The sequence below is a fragment of the Centroberyx affinis genome, unplaced genomic scaffold (assembly GCF_046629955.1).
Source record: "Centroberyx affinis isolate AG114_WGS23_722 - 3 ecotype Tasmania unplaced genomic scaffold, CSIRO-AGI_Caff_v1 ptg001383l_1, whole genome shotgun sequence".
NCBI lineage: Eukaryota > Metazoa > Chordata > Actinopteri > Beryciformes > Berycidae > Centroberyx > Centroberyx affinis.
This window is the reverse complement of record NW_027279866.1, coordinates 332,474-346,454: the sequence shown is the minus strand read 5'-3', so window position 1 is coordinate 346,454 and position 13,981 is coordinate 332,474. Positions and strand designations below refer to the sequence as shown.

Genomic DNA, 13,981 nt, shown 5'->3' with positions numbered 1-13,981 from the left:
TGACACCCAGGGTGTGGTGAATCCTATCACTCCCTGACAGATCCTGTGGCCTCTAATTCGCGGACGCTGTTCTGCAGTTGGACTGTCATCCGCGGGGTCAACAAAGCCCTGTCGGGTGGGTATTAGCCGTATAGCTCTCTACGGTACTGTTCAATCTAAAGGGATTTCACAATAGCCTTTTGTTTGTTCAGGCATCAGTAGCAGTGTTTTTGAAGATCTCAATATGTAACATACATGTTTGTGCTGCTGGGAGTCGAATTCTGGGTGCACCGGTAGATTGAAGACCGCAGAGTCGATTCAGGACTCAATGCAGTCCTTGGAAACTGTGGGAGTATGACAGGGACAATCACCTCTATCAAAATTGTTCTTTAGTTCTGATTGAAAGGGTTGGAAGTCATCAAACTGGGGAAAATCTCTCTCTCTCTCTCTATCTCTCTCTCTCTCTCTCTCTCTCTCTCTCTCTGCTTCCACAGCTGTGGCTGGTGTGATTAATGGCAGTCATTCATTAGCTTGATCAACCACTTTAGCATCTCGGGGAGATTATTAATCAGATGCTTATTTAAATGTCACCGCTGAGCAGCTGAGAGGAAATGAGGCTGCTGGGAAATTGAGTCTTTGTGTGTGGGCTGTTTGTGTGTGTGTGTGTGTGTGTGTGTGTGTGTGCCTATGTACATATGCACATATTGATAACCACACAGCCTCATTCTTATGCTGTGTTACATTCATTTGGCCCAACAGTTAATACTAAAGGGATATGTAGCAATGCAGCCTAATGCACTATTTTAAATGAGACATATTGTGTCTCATTAATAAAACATAGTGTTGTGCCTGTATTACGAAGAGTAATACAACGCCTTTGGGAATGTACACTTATTCGAAATTTACATCTCCTGACAGTTCTGAAATGTTCTGCTCCATTTGTGTGTATGCGTGTGTGTGTGTGTGTGTGTGTGTGTGTGTATATCTCAATAAAGGACATTTCCCACACAGCCAACCAGGGCTAACCAGGGCCCACTCATTTATTTCTGGATTTCCCCTAAAACAAATTTTCTATGATCGTTTTTGTGGCTGCCAAACTGTATTATCGCTGCATTCCTTGGATTATAAACATGTTTTTGAAGCAATATGATGAACAGTTTGAGTTGCAAGCTGCTCATGATTGCTTGCGTGGGGATTTGCACATATCTCCTGTATATTTCTTTGTGTCTCTGTCAGCCTTTCTGTCTGCCTGACTATTCTTGCCAGTGATTCCCAGTGCAAGTTTGTTCATATATAAGCCTACATAGGTGTGAATGTGTGTTGTTGTCCTCATTACACACAGGTGGTGGTGTGTGTGTGAACGGTTAGCAGAGCTGCGGGGCAACATAATGTCTGTGGCCCGCGCTTTAAAGTGAGCATTTTCTGTGTTGCAAAGGGTAAATACAGTAAGCCCCAGAAGATTACGCTCTTAGTCTAGCTTTACAAAGAGAGGAGGGGCTGTGGCCACGTGTGGATGTGCTCTGAATTCAGCTCACTCAGGCAAAGGCATTTATACAATGCAGTGGAGAGAGCGGGCACCATAGAGAAGCTGCAGCGTTCATACAATGTCAGAACCGAACACAGATATTCTACAGTAGATCATTCCAAGGGCGTACATTGAGATGAAAGTCCTATTTGTTTGCTCAAGGTCATTTCTTCTTCTTGCCTCCCATTGTAGCAACATACAGAGTGATGTGTTTGAGGTTGGTCATGCACTCTGTCATCAGACATTATAGTGTGACTGAACTGAGTTTACACAAGAGGCAACTGCCTTATAAATGATAGGGCCAAGTGTGTATTTAAAAGTCCAAAAGAAATAGTATAAAAAAACAGTTCATCAATCATTTTATCAATCTATTCAATTGATGTAGCAATCAATTAATCAAGGAGGGCAGAGAGAGAGAGGATGTGATTGATTACTGTAAGGATGGAGCGCACCTGATTGAAATTCAGGAGCTGGAGTCTTAAAAGGTCAAGGGTCGCAGGAGAGGCATTTATAGGCATAGGAGCCTCTGAGTGGGACCTTTATTACCATGGTAAGGATAGTTATTTACAAAAGTGTGTGCATGTACGTGTGTGTGTGTGTGTGTGTGTGTGTGTGTGTGTACATGCGTGTACTCCCGGGTGGTTGCTTGGCCGTGTGATCGCCATAGGTTAAGTAATGCCAAAGCCCAATAATAAATCTCAGCCGCAACTAGCACAGCTGACCTGAAGGTCGCTGTTTCATTAACTGTCTTCCACTTTGATTTTGTCATCCCTCATGCCTCTCTGCTTCCCTGCCTGCCTACCTGTCTGTCCCCTCTACACACACAACAACAACATCCCATGCAAGGCAACTGGACATGGATAAAGACGGAGGAAGCTTTGTAAGCTCACACAAAACTAAAAACTGAGGATTTGACTCAGTTCTGTGCAAAATAATGGAGGAGGAATGGGGGGAAATGTGTGTCTTATTCTCTATAAACTATTCCTCTGTCCACTATCACTGATGGCGAGCTGTCTATGGTTGGCCATGAGGCTGGATTTATTGGCTCTGTGCAAACAAAGCAATGCTGTTCCTAAAAGATGGAAAGAGCTGTTCATGTTCACAAACACTTAACTGTCCAAGGTCAGAGAAGCCACTTTTATTTTTAAACTGCATGGTATTCCCCGTTCAGCTTTTTTAAAGATTGGATGATTCGAGCCTTAGCTGAAGGCAACAATTAATCAGGAGGGAAATGTAGTGAAAGCCTTGGGAAAAGCTCTGGAGTAGAGTCTAAGCACCTCTCCTAACTGCTTTTGTGTTCACCTGAATGCCGTAGTGTGTCCCAATTGGTATTGAAAGTGCAAAAGAGAGAGTGTTTTCTGCGGCTTTGCCTAGAATTGTCATTGATATCCACTGGGCTTTCCCTCTTTTCACCATAAGAGGAGGATCACCTCATCTGAGTCTCCCCTGGAACACAGCTCAAATCAGGCCAAGGATCTCTCCTTTGATCATGGGTCTTCTCCAGCTAGTGTCATCATCACACACATTGAATTCCCCCCCAACCACACACACACACACACACACACACACCACCATCACATTCACGTTTTTTCTCTAGTGCTCTGTCACTGGCCACTTAGTGTTGCCAGGTCTAGGACCTGTTCCTTATGTCCAGCTCACACTCTGACTCATGTCTAGACAGGGAAATTAGGACATACATACACACAAAAAATAGTGACATTTAAGAAGGGTGTTCACGCTGTGCAATCAGCCCTCGTTTTCTGCACAGAGCTCAGTCAGTGGTAGCCCTGTCTCGATTTGGCAAGGAACAATCAGATTTAATGTGAAGCCTTTTTTGCGTTTCCTATTTCCGCAGGCTCAGTCCTCAAATGAATGCAGCCTGGAGCTCACAGCTAACGGCATATCTTTGAAAGCACAACTGCTCTGTCACCAGGCGAGAATAAAATGGAAACAGCATCAGTGTATCTAATGCAATTCAGTCTTTTTTTGATTTCAAAGACAATATATCATGGCATGGTGACAAGGCAGCTTGTAGTGCCATCATAGCAGGTTGCCTCAGAAATGGCTCAGATTCTTAAAACCTCTGTGACTTTATTTTAGTTCACATGTTTGTTTTTTTGTATATATTTTTCATTTGCCGCTGTTTTTATACACCCCCAGTATAAGGCATGGGTCCCTTCCAAATTAATTTGAAACTGAGAAAGGATTATTTGGAATAAATTTCACATGAATGACAGGAAGGTTCACCGTAGTAGTGAAACCTATTTCCTTTGTCTTTGTAGAAGTAAACGGCCATTAAAATTCCTATTAACTTGAAAGTTATTTAATCTTTAGAAGGTGGAATATTTTTCTTAGAGTATCTGAGGTTCTGATCGTGTGAGGTGGGTAACAGCCTGAAAAAAAACCCACATGCACACAAACGTGCATGCACACACAGCACAGCACGCACTGAACTCAAATGGAAAGAAAGGTGGGGATTGCTCAAGAGTCAATTTCTGTCTTCTGTGAAGTCAATTGAGGAGTAATATTGAATCTTGGGGGATGGAGAAACTGTGATGTTTCCCTAGCAAGAGCAGGTAATACACTGCAGTGACGCTGGGCTTGTTGATGTAATTTATTGTAACATTATACTGAAAACAACTTAAAACCTTTAGCTTCAAGCTGACTTTCACAAGTTAACCAGAAGCTTCTGTTAACTTATAATGAGCATAGTACTTTGGCCAGCGTGACACAACATAACCTCAAATGTCATATCTCCAAAATACAGGACTAGCACGCATGACTAAATGACCATGTTAATGGTGACACAATGGCACAGTAGCAACTTATACTATGTATATTGAGCAAGAGCACAATGCTTTGGCTGCTGGGTAAAAGTTTGTTTTTATCCTGACTGTATAAAAGTTTGGTTGGAGATTAGATTTATAGTTCTCGACGGTCTGCTAAACCTTTCTGAGACCTTTCTTAAAGGACATTTTTAATGTTTTTGCTCTTCCATTTATCCCTGTTAAGTCCCATTTTAGTTCTGTTTTGTTCTGAAACTCCAAAGTAGAACAAAAATCAGACTTAACAAACTTGTTTGCTGAGCTCAAAGGTGTTTTAAATCACATTTAGTATGTCAACCCTAACAAAAATCACAATTTCATCCGTATAATATACCTAATGGGACCTATAGGGTGTCAGTGGTACTGTAAGTCAATAGTGACTTTATAGTGGCTTTATTGTATTTTATGTATTTTATCACCTATGGTATCACTATAATATTCCTATATTGTTCCTGGACTGTAGTTCTTTTTTGTAAGGGAACATGCTAAAATTTAAATTGTATTTACCCTGGAAAACATAAGTTCTCAACTGGTTTTCTGGGTTTCAAAATGTAACCATGGTGTTTCTAGCCACTTTCTTCTAAAAATGTTTCTGCTCTCCCCTTCAGTCTGGACTCACTCTGCAAGACCTCTTTAACCCAATTAAGGCTCAAAGTTGCTGTCAGATACCACTGCTGCAAACTTTTAAGGATTAGTATGATAGGAGAAAGCCCAAGAGAACTACTATTACATAAAAGTTTGACCTTGATCTTCAAAATTTTTGTGGGGTGCCTTAATTGCAGATAAATGTGGTTAAATCAATGTTTTGATCAAATGGAGCTCTAATTAGTGCATTGCACACAATGTTAGATAGTGTGAAGATAGTGTAGTGAACTGTGGTTCTTAATTTGTTCAACACATGACCTTGGAATTCTACAGTTTCATGTGGTATTCTGGACAAAAATTAGTTATTCATATAATGCACTGTTGCTCTACAGACATGTATTTGCATGTGGCTGGAGTTAGATTTTTGAAAATATATATTTAAAAAGCGCAAACTAAAGGGTTAAAGATTTAATTACTTTTGCTCCATGGGATATGAGAATTTAAATGCTCATCATCTCAAAACTACTCACAACGCAGATTAAACCTAACAATCTCAGTAGATTCCTTGTGACTGGCTTTGTTACAGATACTTTTGTCTGATGACATGGGTGACAATTAAAATGTCAACAGTACTGTTTTTGGTTCCTGCAGGTGTGTGTAAGTGAGTGAGTGGGGGGCGTTTAAGGACGCCAGTATAAATTATGAGTGAGGGCAGCAATTTGTAGTTTTCCTCAATACGTTATAATACCTCGTTGTTTTTGCCTCTGTGGAGATCTGATTTTGTAGTCATGCATTAAAAATGAATGTCCCCACTCTTCTTTTTCTCTCTCCTCAGATCCGGACTTTGCAGACTTGGGAGTACCCCCACCTCTGCCCTGTAGGTATACTCTCTCTCTCTCTCTCTCTCTCTCTCTCTCTACCTCTCTCTCTCTCTCTCTCTTTTGTCTCTCTCTCCTCTCTTCACTCTCACTTTACAGTTCTCTTTTTGTCACACCCTCTTTATACTGTAACTCTTACAGTTGTATTGCATTGTTTTTGTCTCAGTTCATTTCATACATCCAGTGTTTCAAGTGCTTGTCTGATGTGTGTGTGTGTGGTGTGTGTGTGTGTGTGTGTGTGTGTGTGCGTGTGTGTGCGTGTGCGTGTGTGTGTTCCAGCCTGTCAGTATGACATGGGTGGTCCGGAGGGGATCGTTGAGTCTCATCAGATCACCAGAGATGGGAAGGCCGGCGCCACTGAGGCTGTCGACTGTAAATGGTACATCCGCGCTCCGCCGCGCTCCAAGGTTAGTGACACCAGCTACGTCTCCATCCAACTGTCAAGCTCATTTTAAGCACAAATTTTAAATGTGGCAAAAAAATAAAATGCAAATGAGATGTGTTGCCATCAGCCGGGTTGAAGTGAATAGGGAAGATCACTGAACGCAGAACGTAGCTACGTCAGAAAACACATCCACGAGAAAAATGGTATCTTGCTGAATGAATAAATAATGCAACATCATTATTTATTTGGTAAATGTGTCACCATCAGTGTTTATTGCGGAATTTCTTTATCAACAACAAACTTTTCAGCCTCAAGCGAGTGTCAACCTTTTTTTTTTTTTTTGTAGAAATTGAGGACATTTTATTGAAATTTGCTGTTTCCATTCAGCATGTCTCCCTTCTTTATTTCACAATTTGCATAAAAAATACTTGTAAGGAAACCCAGCTACAGACATTGAGACACATGTGGGACGTTCGGGGTGGGAGGGTTGCATCAGGCAGCTGCGATACTGTATGTGGGTTTTGTCTGCATCTGTCAGCAGAATACCAGTGCGTGTGTTGGTGGCTGCGGGGGGGCTTGTTCCCCTGCTAGGGTCAGACAGAAAGGCAGAAGGGTTTACTTGGGGTCAGGCCCATTTTTTTTAATCAGCGAGTGGTTGCCAAGAGGAAGAGAGGGATCGAAGGGGAAAGGGAGAGAGGGAGGGGAGGAGAGGAGAGGCTGGACAGAGAGAGTGAGTGTTAGTGCTGATGAAATAGTGTTGCCATGCAGTTTGACCCTGAGGCCTGCAACAACCCGCATTTGTTTTCTCTGCCAGTGTTCCCTGCGCAGCCCATACAAACATGGACGAGCATGCACACACATACACACACACACACACTCACACACACGCATATCTGCCGGTGGTACCCATCCTGCATTAGTGCCACAGGATTATCCAAATTTCTCTTGCGGGTGGAGCAACAGTGCAGCAAAAGGGCAGATTTTATGATTTAACAGAAAATAAGGCATGACTATAATGTACTATACATATACCAGGCCCAATCCAACATGCAGTAAACCCCCTGCTGAAACACTGTCGCCATCAGCGCACTTCATACAAGGGCAGATAGTATTATGAAGCTTGTATTTTGAGGCTCTAAAAGGTTTAAACATGGTAAAGTAAAATAGACATGTATCTTAAACAGGGCCGGATTAACCAACCACAGGGCCCCTGGGCACACATGTCCTATTGGGCCCCCCCACCTCTCGGTACCTAGACCCCCCTGCCCCACCAGTATATAATTAGTGCTCTGCATCTTAGCTGGATGATACTCACTAAATGTACTGCTCATAAAGAAAAAGGAGACTTACAGGGAATTCTTCACACAAATATTGCAATTATTTCCTATCAGACATTGTTGGACAAAATGGACTACTTGGACAGCTTAACTCTATTCATATACATGTATTATTTTGTACTGATTTTCTGAACTCAGCCACACAATTTCTCCAATTTATCTGAGTTGTTCGCCGCTTTCATCCCGGTACAGCTGGACCGGCTGGAGGTTTGGCGGCGTGTTTATGCTTCAAGGCTGTTAGACAACATTTAGGCCTATATATCTCTCTCTCACACACACACACACCTACCTAAGAAGCATGTGACATCCAATTGCACATAAATTTTGACTTATTTTACATCCATTCGTCTTCGACTGTGCTCTACCAATCAGAGCCTGTCTCAGCTGCACTGAAGCTGGTGAAGTTACTTCTATTAGTTTTAATTTTTTTCTAGTTAATTTTGATAGTTTGGACCAGGTGGTGTGGCGGCTAGTGAACGTGGTTTGTTGAAGAGGTGGTGGTCGATACGCAGAGGCGCCATTCGCGTCCCGCTGAAGCCAACCTGCCAGCCGCTCCAAAGGTGCGGTCTGGCGGTTAGCGATGGTGGTATCGTTGAAGAGCTGGTGGTTGGTACAAAGAGACGCAAACCAGCCACCCAGTCCAAACTATCAAAATTAACTAGACAAAAATAAAAACTAATAAAAGTAGCTTCACCAGCTACTTTTCCTGAATTTCTCCAATGGCATTAATGCTATTACCAGACGAAAGGGTGTGGGTGCTGCCGCTGCTGCCCCTGCTGCAGCACTATGGGCCTAGAAGTGGTAGTTCCAGTAGCCTAGTTCTCATTACAGATATCTGAAATATTTTAAAGTAGCATTTTCACTAGTCATAATGTAATGAGATATTGTAAGAGATATTGTAAATTAGCATTTAAGATATCTCTCATTACATTATGACTAGTCAAAATGCTAATTTAAGATATATTTTATTACATTATGACTAGTCACAATGATAGAGGTATCAAACACAAGGCAGAGTCCAGTTTGGGATGAGGTTGGGATGTGATTGGCTTGCTTGGTGATTGATGACATATGTGGTTTAGACAGTGAATGTCCCGTATCACAAACAAACTGAATGAGATTGAAAATGAGATCCATTTTGTTTTGTATTGTCCACATTACCACGATTTAAGAATGAGACTGTTAAGTTATGATGGGTTTAGGATGTTCATAAAAGCTTGTCTCCATGTTCCATTCATATCAAACTTTTTAAGAACATACCCACTGAGCAATTAGCTGTTTAAAAGACGTCTAGGCTAAAATGAGGTTACATCGTGTTTTAAAGTGAAAGTTTAGTAAATGTCTATGTCTTAGAATAAGTTTTCTGGGATAAATGACAAAAATAAAGAATTATCTTAGACGTCCCTGGTGCATAGTTTTGATATTTACAGCTGTTTATGCATTGTTTAAATATGTAATAATGTATTTACTGCTTGATCTAAAACTGGGCTACACATTCCTTAAAGGATCCTGGGCTATATGAGAGCTAAAGCATAGACACAACATTGAAATGATGTCTATTGCTCAGTAGGTATGAGAATATATCCAAAATTTAGATAGCTAATAAAGTCTGAATTACTTTACACGCGCACACAGACACACAAATTAGTAAAGCCTCTCCTAAGCATAATACTGTTCATATCCTATTACACAAATTAGCATCAATACAGTTAACATAGTGGGTTGACTTATGCGTTCTGATTAGTGCGGTTCGTTTCTCTGAATGTGTGCATTGTCCCATGTGCTCCTGGGAGTGAGATAAGGCAGCTGCAACGTCGGCTTAACCGTGTCTCTATTTGTTTCACTAATTCAGTGCCTGTTAATGTTACAAGATGCTATCCATCCCTTCTGTGGCCATCATAGAGATCTTCTCAGAGCCACAGACATTAAGGAAGTGACTGAAGCGTGTGCCATCACTGATGAAAAGGATTGCTTGGCTTATGATACTTATGAGCCGATCCAGGAAGAGCTCTTAAAGCGTTTTTCATACACTGCTGCGGGCTGTGTACTGTACCATACACACATGTGTACACACACACACACATACACACACTTATGATATGACCGGCCGATAATATTTCTGCAAGCTGTGATTCATGGCCACAGCGATTGGTTTGGGTCTTATCTGACATATTCTCCGGATCACAAATCTCCAGCTAATGCCCTTGTTTCTCTTCAGAAATGTCCTTCGGATTCGACTATTAAAAACCCCAAGGCCACTGCAACTATAAGACCGCATCATTCAGCCGGAGCCGATCTCTTTATGATCACCTCTCATGTGGAACCATAGGTGTTACAGAGGAACAGGTTTTAGGAAGGACTTTGGCCCCTCTTAAATGTTATGGTCAATTCAATGAGACAGCATTGATCCCTCTAAGTGGAGTGGGTAAGTCTGCCAGTACAGTACTACAGTACCAAAGAGGGCCATAAGTCAACTGTGTGTTTGTGCGTGTGTGTGTGTGTGTGTGTGTGTGTGTGTGTGTGTGTGTGTGTGTGTGTGTGTGTGTGTGTGTGTGTGTGTGTGTGTGTGTGTCGCATGCATGCATTCGTGTGCGGGGAGGCTAAGGCTGTGTATGTCTATGTGCGAAGAGTGTGAAAGAGACAGAGAGAGTGAGTGAGTGAGACTGGCAGCATGATGTATTTTACTTGGTCTGAATCAGTATCATATTTCGCCCCGCAGGAGTGTCTTACAAGACAAGTCATGGCCCAAAAGCTGACAGTCATTGGCACTGATGGACAAGCTCCCAAATATCTGTTTTAGTACAAATCTATCTTCAGCCACACACAGTCCTCACCTCACCTCCATCACCACCCACACACTGCTCACAGTCAGTTACTCATAAAATACGTAAAAGTTTCATCCCTAATCTCTCTTTGTCTCCTTTGGTCTCTCACTTTCTCTCCCTCTCTCTGGCTCTCTCTCTCTTTCTCAAACACACACACACATACACACACATACACACACAAGCAATCAAGGAGATGCAGAAGGTGCCATCCTCCCCATCAGTGTGTACGCGCACGTGTGTGTGCATGCGTGCACGAGCGTGTGCTGTGTGCAGGGCAGGCGCTTCCAGTTCCCTATGCTGATACAGTGCTGCACTGTACCCAGTGTGCCAGAAACAGCAGAGAGATAATGGCATCCTATACCGGAGGCTCTAATTAGACTGCACCGGAGCGCTCCAACACACACAAGAGGAGGGGAGGGAGGGAGGGAGAGGGGAAGAGAGGGCGAGAAGAGGAGGCGGAAAAACAGGAAAGGAGGATAAGGGAAAGATATACTTAATAATGTGCTTTATCAAAGATCTAAATGTATAGGGGTGGAATTTGGGGGTGAGAAAGGCAGATGGGGAGAGGGAGAAAGAGGAGGAAAGGAGGAACGGGGAAAATAGGAAGAATGAAGGAAAGACAGTATAAGTAAGCAATAATGACTGTGTTGTTGCCAGAAATACCAAGTGACAGTATTCTGCCTATTTTAATGCCTCAAGGTGATTGCTTTACACCTGTCATTTTAATTTCAGTTTTTCCTATATAAAAACGTCCTCCTAAACCAAATGAATGATTAACTACATCCTGTGTTATCACTGGTATCCAGGGTAACATGCAGAGTAACATGCAGTTGCTGGTAAGCCCACACAACACCTTTCAAATGTGTGTGTGATGAGCATCTGACATTGACAGCCTATAAAAACTAATGCGGCGTTTGAAACATTGATGCAGAGAGAGAAGATCAATGTTTCAATGATAGGAAAGGGATGACAGTATTTCTCTTTGAGTAGGTTGTGCAAGATAACCACTCCACAGTATTTTTGTAGAAACATCACTTAAGGGTTTTTCTGTTTGGACAGCTGTCAAAATTCGATGACAGCTATTAGTTAGGAATGTTCTCAGTTGCCTCTTAGCCATAAAGAAGGCACATAATATACTGTATCATAGAGATAAATGTATAAGGGTCATTTTTACAGTGAGATAAAGAATAGTCAATGCAGTACATGTGCATTTTAACTCATAACTGTATGCATGTAGTCTGTATTTTCCATGGTCATCATTTGTGATCTGTCTATTTTACACAATTTGGATTTTTCCACAGCACCTGCCTATGCTGTCAAAGACCTTCCATGTCTTTTCACGAAGATAATGGCTAAAATGTGGACACTCATACTGACTGTGATGAACAGAACGAACGCTGTTACAGACACCTCTTAGCGACAGGGAGAACATATTCTTCTCCGGTCAGTGATGGATTCTGCGTCATTATTGGGCTCTGCAGAATCAATGAGGAGGTGGCCTATTTCCCCCGCTGGAGCCAATTCTCTCGGCTCACACATTGGTGATCGTATCTATCTGATCCATTGCCTTCATTTGCCTTTATGATGCCATCTGCACACTAATTTGTCATCATCATTGGTCAGTTAGAAGATTTCGCCAACAGGAGCCTCAGAAACAAAACATCAAAAGCTATTATTTATGTGTCTGTGGGTTTGTGCATGTCTTTGTGTATAGGGACTATATCAGTCGAATAATGAAGCCTTCTTAATGGCCTTTGCAGTCAGTGCAAATTACAGTCAGCGGTATCTGTCAGAGTCTATTCTAGTGAATGCAAACGTTAGACCAAGGAGTTAATGTCATTGAAATGAAGTATTCCAGTTATTTTTTCATGGTTACAGCTCAGCAGGATACACATGAATGAAATAGAAAAGGTTGCACGCTATGATACCATTTCCACCACTTCATGTAATAAAAAAGATGCATTTTCGATTCAAGACAGTAAGGCTGCTTTCTTTTACAGCATAAAATGCTGTATGCGGCTGCATGGTGGGAAGGCTATTTTATTCCTTTATCAATGTGCTGCAACCCCCAGCAAGCAACAAAATTGAAGGTGCCTTTGTTTCTTTGTTCTTTAAACTTTGGCCAGCATCAATCAGCCTTCTCTTTTTATATGGTAAACACTTACAATCGTAGCCATGTGCAGAAGCCCCCATTGTGTTGATCCTGCATTGGTGCTGCAGGATTTACCAAACGGTTTCTATTGAAAGTGGAGCAGCAGTATTGGGATTTGTACCCTGACTACATCTGGAGGGCTATTCCCCCCAGTACAGCACCCGATAAATAGATTCAATGAAGTGTGTGGTGTTCCCATATCTCCCTACTGAAGAGCAAGGCTGGTTCACTGTGCAGTCATAGATCATAGATGATCATCTGGCTGTCCTCTTATCCAAGAGAGACACCGACACGCCCATACTATTTAAACCTCCCCTGATGGAGGCCGTAAATCTGGAGAAACCTCTGTGGGAATATCCCGAAAGTTAGACTCGTGAAGGACAAACCCCTAAGCTACAGCTTGGGGGGCACAGCTACAGTGTCGGAATAAGAATGAGCAAGAGAATCATATTCTCAAAGTACATTGTAAATCATGTCCTCAAAGTACATTGCCCTGCAAAAACCTCAACTTTTTGGCATATTTGTCTCAGTGTAAGTGATTGCTGATAGTGTCCCCCACATCTAGTAGGGGGGGATGTTTTCCTCTATTCTTGAAAAGTTGATTTGTTGATGCCATTTATTGTTGTTTGTTTTTAAAACACTGTCAATTTACAGATAATAGGACTTTGTCAGTGAATTGAGGTTGACAAAGCTAAACAGACTCAACAGTGTCTAAACAGTTTGCACAAATCTATATCCAATATATGAGGATACCACTGACCAATGCATTGGGGTTGACTATGCATAATGATATACATAACAGCAGCAGTTTATGTTGATGTCTGATAAGGTGGCTGGCTCCTCTCAATGCAGCAGCTCGACTCCCAGTTCCTCCCAGATCGCTGAGCTCCTCACTGTGTCACGGAAAGTAATGCCGGCCACGCTGCAGAGAAACCTCATTTTGGTTTGCTTGTATCCACAATCTCACTCCTTTAGTCACAATCCAAAGGCACTGTTCCGGAAATCCACACCGTATTGAAGCGCCGTTTCAACCACAACACCCCGACAACGCTTCCTAACTACCTCAGTGACCTCTGCCAAGGAAATGGGCTTAGTTAGAACCTCTTCAATCTTCCAGCCCTGCCTCCTGAACAGAAGGCATCCCGAGCATCACACATCAATATCAATACAATTTTATGCAGTGTGTGTGACATGTTAACTGTAAGAGAGGCATGCAGTCCCCAGAGGTATACATCTATGCAACCTGCAGCCAGGCAGTGACATTCTGCAGCATATCGCTTCATTTCAGCATCACAGAATGGCGGACAAAGAACCTGCACCCTGTGTCTTGTGACAAAGCTAGTATAGCCAACAGAGTGGTGGAATATGACAAATTCTTATTAGACGGAAGATTATTGATACCAATATGAGACCCCAGAGAAGTTGTTTTCCCCCTCCGATCCATTCCACTTGTCATGTTGTTGAAGCCAAGCTGACATTGCAAGGTCCAT

General features: G+C 42.3%; 1 protein-coding gene across 2 annotated transcripts in view; it reads left to right on the top strand.

Moving 5' to 3' along the window:
* neto1l (neuropilin (NRP) and tolloid (TLL)-like 1, like) overlaps positions 1 to 13,981 on the top strand; it is a 61,232-nt gene that overhangs the window by 32,325 nt on the left and 14,926 nt on the right. For both annotated transcript variants that reach the window (XM_071526067.1, XM_071526066.1), the window contains exons 5-6: positions 5,750 to 5,791; positions 6,072 to 6,199. In XM_071526067.1, coding sequence (XP_071382168.1) covers positions 5,750 to 5,791; positions 6,072 to 6,199 — 170 coding nt within the window. The remainder of the gene's footprint in view (positions 1 to 5,749; positions 5,792 to 6,071; positions 6,200 to 13,981) is intronic.